Below are 21,504 nucleotides of genomic sequence, written 5' to 3'. Positions count from 1 at the left end.
AAGTAGTAGGTTTCGTGAATGGTTGGAAAACTACTGAAAGCAACCTGTTCCTGTGTGAACTTATACATGGAACAAATGGGGCACACCCACCTTAGTGCTGAATAGTACTACAGGCCATCTCTAACTATTGATAGATATAAAAAGAATCAGGACTTCACAATTCATTTCTTTACCACTTTCCTGTTTTATGAACAGCAGCAAGGACCCCAGTCCTGTAGAGGAGACAGAGGAGAGTATGGAGGCAGCCCCAGAGGAGGAGGCAGTTGCCATGGAAACAGAAGCTGCAGAGCAACCAGGTGTTACAGACAAGGAGGAGGAGACGTCGGCTGTGGAGACCACCGAGACAGAAAATGGGGAGGATGGAGTTGACGAGTCTGAAGCTGGCGACAGGTGTGTTTTTCTTGAGTTTACAACGTTAAAACTTGAGTTGATTTTTTTTTGTTTAAAATCAAAGCGTTTTTTTTTTAAACTCCCATCTTCTACTTAACAAGAAAAAAGAAGATAAAACTTTTGTTCACCCTATGTCTTTCAAAACGTTATGACTATAGATAATCAAGGAACATGCTAACATTCGAAGAACAATGAAAGTAAGCTTAAGGGTGAGTGTATAAATACTTGTATTACTTATCAACTCTTTGTTAGTTCATTCAAATGTGTACATCTCTAGGATTTCATTCATATAAAACCGGAGACTTGTCATTGATGTTCTAGTTCTACACTACTAGTAAGTTATTACAAAAACATCCCCTATCTGTTTGTTCCCAAACTGCAGCCTGGAAAGAAACTTTGATGTCTGTGAGGTCCAGTGTGCTATGTGTTACAAGTGGTATGCAGCGGACAATCTAGACTGTCATGAAAGTATGGGGTAAGTCTTCTCAACTGTACTTGTATGAGCTTTCAGTTTAATCTATAATAAGTTTAGAGGGAGTTTTAGAAAACATCTTATCAACTGTAAATTTAACATATATAATAATTGTTTATTGATTGATCGATGAGTACAGTCTCTAGCATGTGGCAGCGCAACTAAAAAAGTAGCGCTGAATTGTATGCTAGTGTTTAAAAACAGAGAAACAAATATTGCACAGTTAACACATTGTAGTAGTAGTAGTAGTACCAGTATTTCCAAATTTTCAGTGTCATTCCAAAATCCATGTGACTTGCATTACTGCATGATTGTACATATATGTTATCATTGCTCCAATATTCCTCCATTCTTTCCTACTTCCAGAGAGTGTTTGCCCTTTATGAGTAACTACACATTCTACTGCAAGCACTGCCATCAGTCCAAAACTGACAACTTCACTAAGGCCAAAGCAAGTAAGTGCAACTGTGGTACACAGTATCTGAATTCATACATTTGTCTTCTTGCAGAAAGCAGCAACTGATTTCAATATTGAATTATCATCTTAATTGTAAAATACATAAACTACTGAGTAGTAGTGACATAAAAAAACTGAACTAGTTAGCAACATTCTTATGTACAATTAGTACTCAACATTATAAAATAAGATGCTATCACATTATGATGGGCATTTATTTGTTACAAGAAATAGAGAAATAACGCTTAAAGTCTGACTTGTGACTTGTACTGAAACTGTTCTTCTATTTGCAGATTTCACTCAGTTCTGTATAACTGCCCTGGCAAACTTGACTCACAGACATCGACAAGATGAAAATCCCAGGACCATGTTCTCCAAGGAAAAGGTACAGCTACTTTCTTGGATTTTCTATAATGTACATAATTTTGACAATCACATTCAAATATGGAGAGCCAATACTACTAGTAGGAGACTGGAAAGTCTTGAAGTCTCAATGTCAAGTTTGTTTTTACTCCTAACTGAAAAAGTTTTTAGGACACTTTGTACCATAATTCTATTGACATAATCGCAATGGTTCTGGAACAGTTTTTTTGATGATCCATAATTGCTAGATTGCTAGAGTGGTGCAGGTATAATTTGCTGGAGCAAGTAGTATTCAGTGTTACCTGCATCAGTGCAGGTATGCTGAAAAAATTATTTTGAGCCCTGGACTACATCATACTACATGTACATGTAAAAGTAGTAGTAGTAGTAGTAGTAGTAGTAGTTTTTAAAAGTTTGTAAAAATGTTCTGTTTGTTGACAGGAAGTGGTGCCCTTCATAGACAAGCATTGGGAGGCACTAACTCACATGCCCCGTCGTGTGAAACTCACCTGGCACACTACCATCACTAAAACTATGGTGAGTACACACTGTACGGTATTACATTCTGTGTTGTAACTCATCAGATGTTTTAGAATTTTTAGGATTATGCTAAAAGCAACACACTTGATTTCATTTATTTTCCAGTGGATTTCATTAGATTTTGGTACTGCCATTGCATTGTGTCTTTGAATTCTATTGTAAGTGTTTCTCTGTCATTTTTCCATGATTGTGAAACATAGAGAATATTTGTTTATTTATCGAGATTAATTTATTAAATTTGACTAATAACCTGGTGGACGTACCAACCACTAAGTGTCTAATACCAGCCCAGAAAAGCATGAGAAACAGTCATGTCAAATTATTGGCACAACACATTTGCCTGGCTGGGATTCGAACCCAGAACCTTCAGATTTTGAGTCAACAACCCTAACTACAATACCACCTTACCACTGTGTTCTATAATGATCCAGCCTGTGTTATTTTGCAGACCAGAGAAGCAGACCTGTTTGTAGCCCAGGAGAATCCAGAGGGAGGAGAGAATGACATGATATTTGGGCTACTTGACCAGGTAAGGATAATTCATCTATAATTTATTATGCTGACAAAACGTTAAAGTTTTGTTGGTTGGTTTGCCCCAAAGCTAGGTTGAATGAAACAGATGCCATGGATACAAAAACTCTCATACCCTTACCTATGAGGACCTCTCCTGATGACGTCTGAACAATGTAAACATTTCATTGATATACAATAGTATATGTAATATATATACAGTGTGTGTTGCTGTGTTTTTTTAATGTTTTATCTAGCTACTAGTAGTACTAGTAGGTAATTTTTGTGGGTATACAGATGGTAACTTTGATTTTTTTGTCAGGTATGTTGGTCTAAGGAATTACTAAAGAAAGATTTAGGAAAAAGGAATTAGGAAAAATGCATCAGACCCTATATTTTTAGGATTCTTCAGGTATTCTTACCTGTGCACCTAATTTTTGTGTGCACCAGTACACCTACTCACTAGCAGGGTTCTCACCAGGATTTTTTCACAGCGTAGGGGTCAGGTATAGAAGGGCAACTTTCTGCGGCGCGAGTCACGCACCGAGTCCCCAAAACATGGGCCTGATATTCTCCCCAAAAAATTTTGTAACTCATATTAACCACTTAAGACACTATTTATTGTTTATTGGAGGACAGATTTTGTTTTCCCTCTGTTATAGCTTCATTCTTAAGTTATATTTTCATTTTTTTAAAGATCAATGAAGCTTCTGCCCCCAAAAACCACCCCTACACTGGTTGAAACACAGTGTAGGGGGCTAAATCACAGCGTAGGGGGTCAAAATCACAGCGTAGGGGGCCCCTATGCTCAAACAGCCTGGTGAGAACTATGCACTAGGGTATTACAAGATGAATTTCGAGGCCTGATACTACATATGTTAGCACTTAGCTGGCAGCAGAGATCCTTGTCCCTAAGATCCACGTTGCACATTAAGTAGTCATCTGGGAACCATTACAGTCTATTATGTACATTGTAAATATTTCATTTTATACAGGTTGTCTTGTGAGCAACCCAAGTTCCACTCAAATTGCTGTAATGAAAACCTTGATTTTAAAGCCCTGCTCAACAATGTTATTATGTATTTGGAAGTTGAGAAGATATTATTCCATATGTTTGGAATGATAGTATATTTTTAAGATAATAAGTTATCTCACATTCTTTCTTTTTGTCCAATTTATTTGTACAGTGAAGTCTAATTCTGTTCAGAACTCCTGTGCCTATTTTTCTCTCTCTAGAAATTAGTCATTTTCAGTACTTATTAGAAATAATTGAATTTGAGAAATCCCAGTCCCTGTCCTTATGATGCTATCTCATGATGTACGTATCACATCACAAGTCACTGAAATAGAATGATTATCATACAGTCACATTTTCACATTCCATGCATGTTATGGCAATAGACAATTTAAAAAATCACATCCACACATACATATTGGTAGTCTATAGTGTATTGTGTGTACTACAATTGCATTTGAAATCTGTATCTGTATCTGTATCTGTATAGCCGGTATAACCGCCTTTCGGCGTAACACACCAGCTTCGCAGGCACGCGGCGCGGCGGCAGCTGGCTATATTACACCGATCGACTTGTTACACCTAACCCTTGAACTTCTAGCTCTAGACATTGTTATGATATAAATATACCATGTCCTAAAAATAGTAGCAATATATTTGAGATTAAACCCTTTCAGGTTCATTGACGATTAAGGCGCCACAAGGTGGATAATGTCAATGAGAAAAAAAAAGAAAGAAGTTAGAGATTAATTCTTAAACTAAAAATGACAAATATGCCAGCTGCTACCAAATATTTTCCTACATAGAAAATCTGTACCTGTACATTGTAGAATATCCTGTACAAGAAGATATAAAATAATTGCATGCCTAGATCACACATACATGCTACACAGGGTAATGTGATATATAGCTAAATCAGCCTTGGCCAGTGAACATCAGAATTTCACAGTGCATCATGAAGGAAAATGTTTTTAAGCCCGTCTTACCGTCACCTTTGGAAGAGATCTGTGGTACTGGTTGAACTTGACTCCATCCTTTGTTTCCCATATGGTGCCCAGAGTAATGTGCAATTATAGTTAAATCAGTGAACATCAGAATTTCACAGTGCATGATGAAGGAAAATGTTTTTAAGCCGTCTTACCGTCACCTTTGGAAGGGATCTGTGGTTCTTGTTTAACTTGACTCCATCCTTCGTGGTCCCATATGGTGCCCAGAGTAATGTGCAATTATAGTTAAATCAGTGAACATCAGGATTTCACAGTGCATTATGAAGGAAAATGTTTTTAAGCCAGTCTTACTGTCACCTTTGGAAGGGATCTGTGCTCCTGGTTGAACTTGACTCCATCCTTTGTGTCCCATATGGTGCCCAGAGTAATGTGCAATTATAGTTAAATCAGTGCACATCAGAATTTCACAGTGCATTATGAAGGAAAATGTTTTTAAGCCATCTTACCGTCACCTAAGGGATCTGTGGTGCTTGTTGAACTTGACTCCATCCTCTGTGGTCCCATATGGTGCTCATGACCCCCTGGGGTGGCTGCAAGACGTCAACAATCCTACACCGTTACCCTGAACTTGGCCGGAACTCCTTATTTGGGGTACTACTGGTAACCACCATCTGGGGTGAACATAAGTGCAGACATTCATATAGGACAAAGGTTCATCTCTGTGTAGAGATATTACAGATAACTGGGTTCGAAATACTGGGTGCAGGTGCACCTTAGTGCACCCAAATTTGGAGCAGTGCACCCAATCTATTTCTCTGGGTGCACCAGTGCACGTAAATATTTTTGTAGGTTTACATTTTAGATGTTAAATGTATAGTAGTATACAACTCACATGTTCTTAACATCTCAAGTGTCAGAAAAATAATAAAATCATTGTTTTAGTACTTTTCGTTAGAATTAAAACATAATTAGGTTTTGCTGACATTCTTATATCATTCTATATGGTGCACCCCAAAAAATTTTTGTGTCCCCAATTTTTTAGATTTGGTGCACCAGTACACCAAAAATGAATTTCGAGCCCTTGATAGCATATTCAGATTCAGATTTATTGAATATTGACTGGCATGTCACAGTGAAGTGTATGGAATATGTCGAGTATTTACAACATTCTGCCCATTATTACAATTAGATAAATTTAGCATAAAATCTTAGTACATATATCTTCATCATTATCGTTAAAATGCAGCACAAAAACTTGTCACAACAATGAATACATCAGCTAAAACATTCAACGATCAGTGCAAAGGTTTACAACATAATTACAAGGTTATCGAGCACAATTTTACTATCATTTCCTACATAGTATCCATAAAAACTAGAACTTACCCGAATTTTTGTTGGGGAAGTAACAGTCTTTGTCTAATTATAAGATTGAGCGAAGATTATATACAGGATAGTTGTTATGTTGAACTACAGTAACTGATGTTATTGGATATTCTATACATCAGTCTGTTGTCTGCTCCATCTTAGCATACATAGTGTAGTCAATATACATGTAGTACATGTATGCATGAAACCACTGAAAATGGAGGGAAAGATCAGGAGCAATCATGGGGTGGGGAAGAGTTTATGAAATACGAAAATAAAAGAAAGGATGAGGAAGAACATAATATATAAATTTGAGAAGTCGTACAAAGTTGATAAACAATTCAGCAGTTAATGTAGTGTGCATGAATAAACATATTAAACATAACATAAATTTGCTGATTCAGATTATACTTACTGATGTCTAATTGTTGTTGCTGTGCATGCCTTGTACATACAGAAAGAGTTGTACCGTATGTTTTGTGAGACAACATACACCAAAGCAAACCGAGCACAGTGACCTAATTTGTGTACCAAGTCAAGAATGACATAACGACCTGATTCACTGGAATGGATGACTCCCGTTTGCAATTGTTACATTGTCTGTCATTGGATGCAATTTGTGCCCTCCGTTGTTGCTGTCCAACCAAAGACATTCTTGTATTATTCCGTAGCAGACTGTAACTTGAAGTAGTAATTGGTACAAGTATGTCTAGGCAGACCCTTCCATGTTTGCTGTGGTTTAGGCCTAGATTTACATTGTCAGTGTGTGGTAAGATCTGAAAGCTTTGGGGGCAAACGGTTCAACAATCTCACCTTCCATTCCTCAATCACCAATGTGTACATATCAGAATGTAAACGCTAAGAGTTATATAGAGTCCCAGCATATCTGTTAACATAGTCGGCAAACCTGTGACGAAGTGGGTTTTTCGATACATCGAAAACATTTTACAAGCCACCCTGCACACCCCTCTGTAATGGTACGTTCTCTTGTGGTGATGTCACATTCCGGGTAAGTGCCCTTTGTAGCTTACAAATCAGATGTGCAGGAGATTGGGTGAACTCTGCCTCCCACCACTCACACAGTCTGGGAATTCACAGAGTAAGTCTATCTGCTGCATCACGGATAGGTTTCTATAGGTTTCATGTTTGCGGTAACAACAACAGTATGTTCGTACCTTCTCTCTCAGTCCACCAAGCTATAGTTTACAGCCTAAGTTGGTGGGAAATGTGATAATTTGTTGCTGTTTGTTCATGTCTCATTTTCCCAGCCCCCCTCTCTTTTTTAATCAGGATAAACAAGCTAGGGGTTAACGAGGGTGTGAAAGAGGTTTCGGCAATCCCTCATAAGGCACGAGATCAGTATTAAGGAGTTGGGCTCCTAGTTGGTTGCGAAAACTATTTACCCCTAATTATCCTATCATATTTCAACCCAATACCTCAGCACTTTTCTGCTCATTTGATTATGATCTGCCCTCCTGTGGTGAGGAGAAACAAAATTTCATGGGGAAGTCACGGGTATTTTACAGTTGACTCAGTAAATACCCGGTACTCACTGAGAAAAATTTATTGCCCATTCTTAACCTCTAGGTTATTTTTGTGGCAATTTTAATGAAGGTAAAGAATGCATGTCAATCTTGTGTACATTGTGCAGGAAATTTGATATCTTCAGACAGTTTTGTTTTTATATTGAGCATAAAGTGGTCATTATTGGGAATAATTAATATATATTGATTATCAATGACTCTTTAATGTGGGTTGTCATACTTGGTATTTTAAATGCTTAATTATAGTGTGTGTTACAGTTTTATTTAGAAAATTAAGATCATAAAGATGTCAATATATTGGCCCGAGGTTCATTTGCAGATTGTAGTATCTGTCTGACAAGTTAAAATCCACAGTTGATTGTGACAGTTGATGTTTTGCAAAGGGCTGAGTATCACTTCTGTTGTTTTACATGTTTGTTTCTGAAAGCAATTTTCCTCTGAATCGAAAATTGCCAAGTCCCAGACAACTGCCTTGGTCCTGCCTGTCTACTCAGTATTCAGCTGTAGTGATTGTACTGTACATATAATATCTGTCTGACAAGTTAAAATCCACAGTAACTGTGGATACTGTTGATGTTTTGCAAAGGCCAGTATCTCTTCTGTAATTTGTTTTACATGAAAGCAATTTTCCTCTGAATCGAAAATTGCCAAGACCCAGACAACTGCCTTGGTCCTGCCTGTCTACTCAGTATTCAGCTGGCAGTGAGCCATTAGACACTTCTCTCAGCTCCAGACAGTTGCCTTGCTGGATGATCACTGTTCAGGGTGTTGCGGAATATTTTTTCTCAAAGTTGGTGGGTTGTGTCGGTGAAGGTTAGACATCCAGGTAATAAGATGCGCCAAAAAAACTGTTACTCAAGCCAAGTTGGATAGGATTTCCAAAATCGTATCCAGTTGCTTGAGTAACTGTTTTGTGGGTTGTATTGGTATTTGGTATGTTTGTTTCATAAATAATATTTCAATTTACTGTAGGCATTATGCAAGTTAAAATGGTGGGTTTAATCTAAAACTTAAAAGGTGGGTAGGCTACAAGAATGTTGACACTTAAACTTCAAGTATTCTGAATCTAAAATCACCCTTTCAAATTGACATTTGCAACTAATTTGAAACATAGCAGCATCAATATCTGACAGATTTCCTCATCCAGAAAATTTTTTTGGCTCTGAAATTGCACCCGGTGCCTTTAAGGTGTCATATGGCCGGGCCATGGGGAGGATGTGCACAATTTGAGCATGATTTGTCAGAAAGCCAGGCAAGCATCTGGTGTACTGCAATATTTTATGCCATGCACGGTGGGCAATAGCAATACAGTAACCCTGTCTACATCAACCTTTCATATTACCGAGAAATTTAAAGCTGAGGATCTTTCATGTGGAGGACTAGCTAGATTCTAGATCTAAGAGGGCCTGCAAGGGGGGGTCCCGACAACGCTCTACGCTGAATTCGGAAACCTCTTGATTACGCTTTACAATAAATTCCAAGTGGCTACAACGCATTACGTAGAATTAAAATGCCGAATACGCTCTATGCAAAAATATCAAAGCGGTCCGTCTACGCTCTACGTAGAATTAAAACGGCCGATTATGCTGTACAGAAAAGGGCTTGCGGGCCCCCATCTAAGGGGAATTGAAAGGAAACTCCAAAAATAATCTTACAAAGGATTAATCAAATACTCTGAGTCTAAGGATTCAAAAGGACGAGCCTGTTTTAGCAATTGCTTGCTAAATTATATACGTGCATTGCCTGTATGTTGCTGAGGCAAACATTTACATTGGTTCAGTTTTCCAGGAACTCTGTATAATTCTAGGAAATATTGGGATAATGTCTTCAGCTTCAATATATATATGGCCTCCGTCGGTCAATACTGACCATGGTAAACCTACTTAACATCTATCTACAGTATCTACTATGGCTAAACAGTCCTATTCGTGAGTGACAGTCTCTGCCGCAGTTCTCACACTTCAATATACATTGTACAAAAACACAGTATACTGTAGGTGTGGTGAAGATTGCTGAATCATAATATGTCACAGTTTTTAGCAGACAAATTAGTATTTTTCATTTACTGGCATTTAACCATGCTTGTCTTGTTGCATGCTGTTTGAGTGTTGTTTCTATACATGTATGTTATTGTTGTTTCAGTATGTCATATCATAACATTTTCTGTGTTACATTGCATTTAAGGAAGACAACATTTTTAGTATGATCCATACCTAAATTCTCATGAGTGGTCCAGGTAGAATTTATCTGGTGCAGGTAATTTTCAGTGTAGCCTGCACCAGTGCAGGTAATACCATGCAGAAAAAACTATTTCGAGCCAAAGACAATTATTATTTCAACCCTGGTCTATGTACAAAATGAGTCCTCCCCAAGTTACCATACAATTGGCACCAGCCCACGCTTGGTGAGGGTCACAGAGACTGGATAACAGCAGCAGTGGGTGTGGTCTGTGCTACCAGTGGATGTGTCTGTCTGTACCTTCTGTCAGCTTGTTTATATCCATGATTGTCATCTGAGATCGTTAGCGTTTAACGGGCACTTTTACTGGTGTCAGCCACATCTAACCTACTAGTAACGGATCTGGAATCTGGATGGTAAGTTAAGAAGGATTGTCTGGAGGTGGTTTGAGATGGTAGAGCGACACATTCAGTTTGTGAATTTGCATGATCTTTTTTGCTTTTACCATTATGTATAGTATCATCCTAAGGATTTTCTAGAGTGTAATTATGGTTGTCAACAATCCAGGCCCAGATACTCTGGGCATTTCTAAAGACATGCTAGTAGAATAATGTGTGAAAATGTCAGTACCCCAGTCCCAGATACTAAGGATAAATGTGCAGCTATTTTTACCGTATTTACCTGTACTGGTGCAGCCAAATTTAAATTTCCTGTAAAAGGGCCTTGGTCGGTTTATGTGGAAAATGCAGGGATGTGCTAAAAGGACAGTTTTAATGATCCCATGCACTGAAACAACCATTAAGGCCCTTAATAAGGGTGTCAGCATGCATATATGGTATCACATTAAGACTGCATCTTAATTGCTGTAAGAGCTTACTTTCTTGAACTTGAACTTAGAAAATGATTAGACAAAGGTTAGAAAATTGTACTGTTGGATAAAAACTAAAAGTCAGCTCACATACACTGCATAATATTTTAGCTAGGTCATTATTACTTGTTACTTGTTATATACTGTAGTGTAAGAGAGATATTATGCCACATACATGTAGTTCTGTGAAAAATGTAACAAGTTTCTTTGATTTAACTGAGCCGATGGATATGTTAGGTTTTAATTTCTTTGCTTTAACTGATATGCATGAATTAACCTGAAACTGACAATTTCCTCAAAATGGTTTCATCTGCCCCCTGAACCTTTGGGGCTAAATGCTTGATCCTAATACAGAGTAGTCGAAGGGAAATCTATAGTGTTTGAATAGCACCAGCCTGGAATGTGTTTTCTTTAATAGGTTAACAACAAGAGCCAAAGTAGGTCAACAGCTTGAACCAACAGCATGGAAGAATGGAGAATTCTGTCTGCTGTTACACTGAGAAATGATTTCTAGATTGATCAGCTAAATGTCTAAAAAAATGATAATCTTGAAGCTTTCCTCCCCTCCTTTCTGCTTGAATGGTAGGTCCCTGTCGAGTGCCATTCCTGTGGGGTCTGGCTACATGTATTTTGTGACTTCCTTTTCGTTTGCAGCAGAATTCAGGGGAAGGAAATAGTCTAGAGATTCAAGACATTGGAGAAATTTAGTGAGACCTTGATTTACGTTGTTTATTTGTGAAGTTACATACTTGTACTTTTTTAGCATGGTTACAAGGTCAGATGTGTTGGAATTGACTCTTGGCCTAAATATTGGACAGTTTAATAGAAAATCTGCAGTTTGAAATATTAGTCTAGTAGATCTAGCCTCTTGAGACTCTGCACTTGTTTGAGGCTACTTCAAATGTTTCTTGTATGAAATGATGCCAAACATGTGCAAGAAATTGCAGCAGTAAATGCCAATATCAGATGGATTTCCTCATCCACAATATTTTGTGTCACGCTCTCCCAAAATTGTATTGGAGACCTTTAAAAAGGATTGTTTGGTTGTCTGATTGCCAGAAATGTGGTGTGTGTGATGCCACAATTTCTAAGGTCTAGACATATGTAACATAGAAGAGACCATATTTGACAAGTTTGATCAAAGGGAAAGCAGAGAAAGAAAGAAGAAAGAGACTATAAATACAAGGAATTTTGCTATATGGACAATACTGTCTTACATGTATGTAATGTATATAACAGTAAGTAAGTTAACACTCACTTAACTGTAACAGTGTTATATGCATGAAATTGTTATATAAGGAAGAAAACAGCATAGTATATCCTACCCCCCCCCTTTCTCAGACAGTTGGTATCTTCCTAAGGTTATAATGTTATTCGTCTTGTATGGAGTACGTGTGTTATGAATAGCCACCTATGTCTGGACCATGTATAACAGTACTGAGGTAAATAATGTTTTCAGACTGTAGCTGTCTATGATACAATTACATGTAACATAGCTATTAGAAATGTCCTGGTAGATTTCTGTATTTTGATTCTTATTCTCTAAGCAGTTTCCTAAATTTAATATGCAAAATTAAGATTAAACAATGAATGTGGTGCATGAAATCCCGTAACGTATGTTGACAAGAATGTTCATCATATTTTTACTATAATGTGCTAATTAATCATACTTGCTACTGAAGCTGTAATTGGTGTGTTTTTCATGGCTTGCTTTCAATTCAAGGTACAGTCTGTCAAAACAAATCATTTATGTTTGAATGTCTGTAACTATGATGTATAAAGGTTATTACTCCGTGAAGGAGGTCAGGACCTCCGGACGGAGTGTTGTAATCGGCTGATTTTTCATGTTCGCAGTCAAAACACTGGGTTCTCTTTGTGTAATCGGCACGCAATTTTATACGCCGTCTGCGGGCATGCCCGTGTTGATGCACGAATGTGTATTTTTGCCGTTGCTGCTTTCGCGGTCAATGTAATATCGCAGACGCACCCCTACAATTACGAGGCGAATTGGAATGGTCCAGAAAAACGCGTTGTTTGGAATAGCAGTGGGGTTCAAAAAAGTTCATGCAGATACGGGGTGTTTTTTATAAGTGGTTCCAGATGTTTTTGCCCATGGTTAAGAGATGCCAAGTTTTTTGGAAGATGTTCGCAGCCAAAACGCATTCTTCCGTACGTCGCATTTCTGTGTAATTTCGCATGTGGTGTTGCATTATGTCCGGGATGATGCACGTCTTTTTATTTTTACCGTAGCTGTTTTGATATTGGAGTAAATGCTTATTTTCGAAACATCCCCATTTCTTTGAAATGGTTTCGTCCGTTTATGCAACTGTTACTGCGCTAATGACGACCAGTCGCGCTGTCCTGATACACCGCGAATGTGCGAGTGTTCCCTGTAGACAGTCCCGGGAGTCATTTTTTTGCACATTCCAGGAGCCAAACCAAAATACGTTCATGAACCGAGTCCAAAAAACCGAAACGTGAAAATCGGATGATCGGACCTGATGTACATTTCTCTTTCTATAGATTGTACACACAATACACACATCTTTAGATAATCTGGCCATGGCAGGTTAAAAAAAAGTAACCCTGAATCATACTAGATTAGCGTAAATGCATGTTAATGCGTTCAAAACAAGAAAAAAAATTGTTTCCGGGTATTAATCTCTTGAATCACGGCGCTGAATATTGACGCAAAAATATTTCGGGCATCGCGCGCCCTTCCCGCGTCACGTGTAGGCATCTCGCATCTCTGATTGGTTGTTGCGTCTTAAGATGACTGAGCCGACGCGCGTTTAAACAATTTTTCTTTGTTCGATTTATCACACTTCACAGAGAATTGTCGCCAATGGCTACTTCTTTTTGTTGCAATATATAATACTTCACGGAGAATTGTCGCCTATGGCTTCTTGTTATTCTTCAAGCTGTTCTATCATTTTATTCCAAGGAAAATGAAAGAATATTAAATTTAGTACTTTATGTTACTGTACAGTTCCATTATTTCTATGAGACACAATATATACAGAGTGCATTTTTGAGATGTGTGGAAAATGTGTTTCAAATATGGTGATTTCATGGTGACTTAGAGTTGTTATTCAATGTTGTTAAAAAGGCCTTGCTGTTTTCATTCCACAGTCTGCTATGTAATCTATACTACATATTCTAATGTTTATTTTTTACAATTGATTATGGTCCTACTCAAAGTCTAAGTGGTGCAGATAAAATTTGTCTGGTGCAGGTAATTTTCAGTGTATGCAGAAGAAAGGATTTCGAGCTCTGACATAATGGACATGGCTCTGTTGTTATTTGTCTGCAGGACTTGTCGAGAATTGGCCCCAACATCGACTCGCAGAAGCTGAGCAGCAGCATGAGGGAGAACGGACAGAAGCTGGCATCATCACTGTCTTCTTCTCAGAACGGTGGGGATCACGAACAGGGAGTGACAGAATGAATGAATGGGTGGGTGGATGGATGGTGGATGGATGGGTGTGTGGATGGATGGATGGATGGATGGATGGATGGATAAATGGTTGGGTGGGTGGGTGGAAGGATGGATGGATGGATGGATGGATGGATGGATGGATGGATGGGTTTTGAATGGATGGATGGATGGGTGGGTGGATGGATGGATGGATGGATGGATGGTTGGATGGATGGATGGATGGATGGAAGGATATATGGAGGGACAGATGGATGGACAGATAAAAAATACATTTTGTAGTAAATACGTGAATGCAGCAGGATAATGGTATAACAAGAGGTTGTCTTTGAAAATTTGTTATGAAATGGCAAAAAAAAATGAACATATACAATTAGAAAATACCTTGTGTTATATTTCAGGAATGGGTTCCCTGGCAGCAGCAGGGAAGGGTCGAGGAGCCAAGCGAAAGGCTGTGGAAAACACACAGTCAACAACAGCCAGTAAGAGAACACGCGGGTGAGTTTTAAGAGTGTCAACATGATGATTTATTTTCACTTGCGGTATTGATACTCTTGGATACACAAGATTGTTTATCGTAAACTGTTTTACATGTAGTATATCTAACGGAAAAGTATGCTATTTTTCAAGAAAAAAGAAAGATCAACAGTACTCAGGATTTTGCACTTCAATCATTATTATCATCAGTCGACCGTATAGAATATATACCCAGTATCTACACAACATTCAGTCTTTCATCTTTTTATCCTAGTCTAAGAAAAAAAAATAATCTTACCGGTAAGTCAGTATCATGACTTGTGTGACTTATATGTGGCCTTAGAGGGATAAGTTTGATGTGTAGCTAAGTGAGCAGAAAGTCCTGAGAATCCTGTTTAAATATGTGACTGTGTTTCGTTTTGACAGTGTGTTTCCTGGGACCAGGCACCTAATTCCCAACAGGTGACACCTGCTCACTTCTGTAGCCTGGACATTCTTACACCTGCTACCAGGGGTTTCTAGAAGTTCTTGGCTTCTTCCAGAAACAACTTGGATTGCATTATTGAGACCAAGAACTTGTTGATCTCCCCTCATACAGCTTCATGCATTTGTCTGTGTTAACCTGTAGTGGGGGTCTCTGTAGGAAGTGGGGCATGTTCCAAAATCTTCTGCACCCAGACAGTGGGTATTGGAGATGCACGAGTAGAATTCCATTTTGTACCTTGGTACCCAAAATCTTACTGGTTCAGGTTTAATAGGATGGATACCTGAAATACAAGGTTCAATGCTTGCCATTCTGTCATGTTGCACAAACAACCAGAGGAGAGTCCCTATCTGTACCAAGGAAAGATGCATGGGCAATACTAGTGTACCTGTCTGATCACTTCGCATTGCAGGCATTGTTGCCACATTTATGTTTAACTGCTTTGCATCATAACTTACAGCTTGGCACCTTGTGATGTCATTGCCTGCACTGCTACATGTAGGCTCCTGTTACTACAGTTACTGTAGTGCTGATTGGTGCATGTGAACATCTCACCTGCTTGTGTTACTGCATTTTGAATGAGTTTCAGCTCTGTTGGCTTATTATAATAAGCAAACTTTTCTGGACTGGTCATGAATTGTCTCAACATTTTGCAACAAAAAGTCATAACAGTTATGACCCTTAAATTCAGCAATGTCTTTCTGTTATCAGAGAAAGTCAATTACATGTATATATATTAGAAAGGATGAGTTGTATTGTCTTAAAACAGCTGCAGTGTGCAGTATTCAAAGTCAATGTTTTGAGCTATCAAATGAATACATACTAGATATTATGGTTTCAGTCCCGTATAATCTGATTTGACATTTTCAATCTCAATATAAACCAGATCGGCAACACTACATCAGATTCATAATAAAGCATGTTTAAGGTTAAAACTTTTGATCCAACACAAAGAAGTTCTCTCACCTAGAGCTTTCAACCAGTCACTCTGGTCTTCCTCAGTTTTAACCTTAAACATGTAACTACCAACACAGATGAACTTTCATGCTATCATAATAAAACAAACAATTCAGGAAATCTCATGAAATCATTTTTTTTCAAATCAGGGACATCCTGACGTCCCTGAAGCTGCCTCCGCTGGGCTTCCCTCAGGAGCACCCCTTCAACAAGGACGGATATCGCTACATCCTGGCCGAGCCTGACCCCCACGCGCCGCACCAGCTACTGGATACAGACTTCTACGCTGGGAAACCCATCCCAGCAGAGCTGTACCGCAGAGCGCTGCATGATCGAGTTCTACTGGCCCTGCACGACAGAGGTGATAGACATAGAGATATAGTCACTCCACCTGAACTAATCAAAGTTTTTTTTTTTTCTATTTTTCAAAGAAAAAATTAAAAGAATGAGGGCATTGTTAGGTGAATAAGATAAGTCGTCAAAAAATATACAGCTAATGCACTGATCATGAATTATACAATAATACTGTTACAGTAACAGAATACATTGATGAAGGTTAGACATCCACTGCTAGTTAGATACACTTCAAGAAAACAGTTACTTAAAAATCTGGATAGATTTTGAAAACTGTATAAAAATTATATAGCATCCACTACTTTTCGTCAGTGGCTGGTAGTAATACTAATACTAGAACTAGAAAAAAAAAGTTGAAAAATTTCTGAATACTACTGTAACGCCATAACTGTAGGTCTTAATCTTCATTTAATGTTTTGTGTTGTCAGCTCCCCAGTTGAAGATTTCTGAAGACAGACTGTCGGTGACTGGAGAGAAAGGCTACTCCATGGTCAGAGCTACTCATGGAGTCAACCGTGGAGCCTGGTACTTTGAGGTTAACATCGAGGAAATGCCAGAAGGGACGGCCACAAGACTGGGCTGGGGACAGGCTTTAGGTATGTTTTTTTACCATTTATTCATTTATTGAGATATACAACACTTTGTGGAAGGATTGACATAACAGGTGGCTATCACCTTAACAAGATGTTAACCCTGAGACCAGACTGTAGGTCAAGCAACTGGATAGATTGTCCAACAGTTTTCTTGTGTATCACATTACTACTCGTCAACATACCAGACTGTAATGTTTGAACCACGGATGGATCTCTACTTTCTTCGATAAGTGTGGTGGGATTAAAAACTTGGGACATGGGACCTCCAACCAGAAGACGACATCCCTAACTGGAGCTAGGTACTCATATTAACAAGAAATAGGTGTAGGGCTCCCCGGGATTTGAACCCAAAACTTTTAGATTTGAATCCAACAACCCAAACCACAAGAACACCTTTCCGCCTTTTCGTGCAGGAAATCTCCAGGCCCCTCTTGGTTACGACCGGTTTGGGTACTCCATTATGTAAAGTTCAAACTTCCAAGGACACAACTTTGGGGGCAGCCAGGGATTTGAACCCAGAACCTTTAGATTTGAATTCAACAACCCTCAAACCACAAGAACACCTTTCCACTTCCTCCTGCAGGAAACCTCCAGGCCCCTCTGGGGTACGATCGGTTTGGGTACTCGTGGTGTAAGATTTGAACCACTCCAGGATGGATCGGTTCCCTACCTTTTTCATGCTCAATGTGTTGTTCTCCTCAAACAGCCTGCAAGGGATTTGAACCCAGAACCTTTAGGTTTCAAGTCTGTCTCAACAACCCTTTAACCACATCTTCTCCTGCAGGAAATCTCCAGGCCCCTCTCGGTTACGACCGGTTTGGGTACTCGTGGCGCAGCAGGAAGGGGACGAGGTTCCACCAGAGTCGGGGGAAGCACTACAGCGAGGGGTACGGACAGGGCGATGTGCTGGGGTTCTATATCTCACTACCGGAGAGCTCAGCACCCGGCGCACTGCTGCCAGAAACTCACAAGGAAACTGTAAGGATGGTTTTCTTTTGGAGCAGTGATTTCAGGGTAGTAAAGCTGGATCTTCAAAGTCAATTTCCTAGTGATTTCAGGGCACTTTAAAACTTGATTTCCAAACTGAATTTCTTATTGATTTCAGGGCACTGTAAAACTGGATTTTCAAAGTCAATTTTCTAGTGTGTGAATGAACCCTGTCCCATGCAAATTGCAATCAAAAGTCGTGAAAAACATGAGTAAAAGCAAAGAAAGCACTCCCAGACTCCTTTAAATCACATTAATTTATTGTGTAATACATGTGCAGATATTCACGTAATCAGGTGTAGGTATGTGATATAGATAGCCACACTATAGGTCCAAGTCTGAAAATAGAGCAAAGATCTCCAATCTTGGCCGGCCTGTCAGAATACGGAATCCTAATATATACAATGTGCTTGCACCTTACCTCTGAATCAGTTAGTTTTGAATAAGTCAGTTGATGTCTTCCTGTTCAGCATTGATGATGCTGATGTTTCCCACAATCCTTTTCCAGCCCCTGATAAAGTTCAAAGGTTACCTGTACTTTGAAGAGAGAGACAACATGGACGCTGCACTCAAGAACCTCACACCTCAGGAAGGGAGCAAGGTACGGCAACTAGTCACCTCTAGTTACCTATATGAAAAAGTATACATGTACTAGGTCTTGTTTTCGGCCTGTCTGTGTGTGTGTGTCTGTGTTTCCGCATACTTGTGGTCAGCATAACTTCAGGACGCTGCACTCAAGAACCTCACACCTCAGGAAGGGAGCAAGGTACAGCAACTAGTCACCTCTAGTTACCTATATGAAAAAGTATACATGTACTAGGTCTTGTTTTCGGCCTGTCTGTGTGTGTGTGTCTGTGTTTCCGCATACTTGTGGTCAGCATAACTTCAGGACGCTGCTCTGAAGAACCTCACACCTCAGGAAGGGAGCAAGGTACGGCAACTAGTCGTGGAGGTATTGTTTTCAGCATGTCTGTGTGTGTGTTTCTGCATACTTGTGGTCAGCATAACTTCAGAATGCCTTTATGGATTGTGATAATATTTGGTATGTTGGTAGTTCTTAGGAAGGCAAAGGTCAAGGTCAAATCTGGGCCTCCTGGTGGCTGAACTTGTTACTGCAGCAGAACTTCCAGTTTTTGTGATACGTGTTTACTATTTTGTCAGTTCATTTTACACTTATTATTCAGTGACACTGAATAAGAGCAATGGATGTCACTTGAGATGGAAGTAATCTTCATACTTTATCCACTGTAGTTCTGTAGAGTTTAACAGTTTTACAGGAATTAGTCACCTCTAGTTGCTGATTATTAGGACACACTGATTTAATTTTATGGATGACATCTGAGCGCTCATTGATTTTCACCTAAAAAAAATCACATCCTTTGAGGCTCTAGCCTGGGTGCCATCTTCTGTAGTCCAGCTAGCGACAATATGGAGCTGGTGGTAACTACAGAGGATGGTGCCCAGGCTACTGAAGCTCCACAGAACACAAGAACTCAGTACAGTGCCAACTCATAAATGCCGCAAAATGCCGCATGTGCCAGCTTTTCATACAAGTATCTATGTACTACCACAACTACACAATACCAGCTTTGTAAAATAACATTGCTACAATGTATTATACTAATGGAGCCTGTTGCTCAAGTGGTTATCATTTGACATGTTTGCAAGAATGTTGAAGTTCTGTGCATTTGTCTGGCAGATTGTGTACTACAAGAATGGAGAGAGCCAGGGGACAGCATGGGAGGATATCTACTCAGGGACTTACTATCCTGCCATCTCACTCTACAAGAACGTCATGGTAAGAACAACTACATGTATGAGCCTTAGACAATGTTTAATATGTTTAGCCTGCTTAACCTTTAATTTTTTTTGTCACCTCAATTTTAGAAAATTTGCAAACATTTGAAAGTCCTAGACTATTTCCTGCATTTTGAGGGGCAAATTTTGCTGGGAGACTTAGAGCTTAATAAAGCTTAATTTAATGACATCTCTTTCCATATCTTTACAATACATGCCAATTTTTGTATGTCAAAGATGACGGATTGGGCATAATTTTTTGTCTGTCATGACTTGAGTGGTAGAATTCTATCAAATAACGGAAAGATGGATACTGGCTATAACACTCAACCAGTACAAACATAAGTGACACAAGCCCTTCCATTTGTACCTTCACAGGTGACTGTGAACTTTGGACCTGACTTCAAATTTCCACCAAAGGACCTGGACCCCAGCAGCTACCAACCTGTAAGTTTGAAAATTTTAATACAATTTTTCCTCCAGCCTTGAAAAAAAAGTTGGAAATAAAATTTTGGCGCAATTTTCTTTCCCATTTATTTCTGTTACAGATCATATACTTAGCAAGTACATGTACATTAATTTTGTAGTATTAGTTGATTAATGTTGATTAAACAAAAAAATTTTAATGTTGTGAAGCTTTATATTTGACAGCCTTACCTATGTATAAAAGAAGTGTTCAACAAAATCAACCATATACATGTAGCATGACTGATAGTTACTAGTATCATTGTCTGAAAGACCTTGCTTATATAACCTAACTCTTGTAGGATATATGTTATGCAGTATTTTTATTGGAAAGCCTGGATTTTGGGTTCTTTTCTTACTTTTCAAACCTGTTTGGTTGTTCCACTCCCAGATGTCAGCGGCTGCTCAGGAGTCCATGGTGGAGTACACACTGGCTGAAGGGCTGTATCACATAGAAAACGGCACTTCCATACATCTAAACCAAGAGGAGGACCAGCTAACAGACCCACTACTCTTTCCTACCTCTTAGATACTAGTATCTTCTTTACATCTACAGTTAGTTTAAAATTTGTAGTAGTGACTGCTTGGTACAGTTTTGTTTTGAAGGACTGTACATATATATCACAATATATAGAGAATGGCACATCCATCCATCTAAACCAAGAGGAGGACCAGCAAACAGATACACTACTATTTCCTTCCTCTTAGATATCTTCTTTACCTCTACAGTTAGTTTGAAATTTGTAGTAATGACTGCTTGGTACAGTTTTGTTGTGAACCTTGGCTAATGGGTACAGCTATCTGTATGTCAGAGTGAGTAGATGGTTAGGTGGGTGGGGGGCAGGGGCAGAGTTTAGACTTAGGTGTAATCTTAATACTAGTAACACTTCTGATCTGCAACAAGGAAACTGCTCATTATTTCTTCTTTAGAAACCAGTTGTGAAAGATGTTGTCATGGCAGCTTTTCTATTCATGTACTTGTACTTAAGAAATACACCATGTACATGAAGTATATCACTAACTGTTACAAGCACATGTGACTCCATCTCCACAGCTTTCAAGCCCAGTAGAGGTTCATGTATATGTACATATACACATGTAGTACTAGTAATATTACAGAATTGCAATGTCTTCAATTCTTTAAACAACAGATAACAATACTGACTCAGAGATACTAGTAACCTTAAAGTATTGTAGGACCACTTTAATTAATCATGTCTTGGTTCGTACAAGCCAGGGTTGTTCAGAAAATGTGCACAGTAAAATCATGATTTGAGTAAACTACAACTAGATGTAGTACAT

At 38.9% G+C, this 21,504-nt stretch overlaps 1 protein-coding gene across 1 annotated transcript; it reads left to right on the top strand.

Moving 5' to 3' along the window:
- The first annotated feature begins 195 nt into the window (after positions 1–195).
- LOC109466799 (set1/Ash2 histone methyltransferase complex subunit ASH2-like) lies at positions 196–21,182 on the top strand. The gene is made up of 15 exons (XM_019764637.1): positions 196–390; positions 773–865; positions 1,229–1,317; positions 1,613–1,704; positions 2,124–2,219; positions 2,671–2,751; positions 13,966–14,068; positions 14,490–14,586; positions 16,156–16,367; positions 16,789–16,956; positions 17,738–17,931; positions 18,449–18,541; positions 19,640–19,738; positions 20,116–20,184; positions 20,594–21,182. Exons 1-15 carry the CDS (start codon positions 236–238, stop codon positions 20,729–20,731), a joined length of 1,779 nt encoding a protein of 592 aa, XP_019620196.1. The 5' UTR covers positions 196–235; the 3' UTR covers positions 20,732–21,182.
- The last annotated feature ends 322 nt before the right edge of the window (positions 21,183–21,504 follow it).

This window comes from Branchiostoma belcheri, unplaced genomic scaffold, assembly GCF_001625305.1.
Source record: "Branchiostoma belcheri isolate BF01 breed outbred unplaced genomic scaffold, Haploidv18h27 scaffold17, whole genome shotgun sequence".
In the NCBI taxonomy this organism is placed as follows: Eukaryota; Metazoa; Chordata; class Leptocardii; order Amphioxiformes; family Branchiostomatidae; genus Branchiostoma; species Branchiostoma belcheri.
The sequence above is the reverse complement of the archived record's forward strand: the minus strand, read 5'-3'. Positions and strand labels throughout refer to the sequence as shown.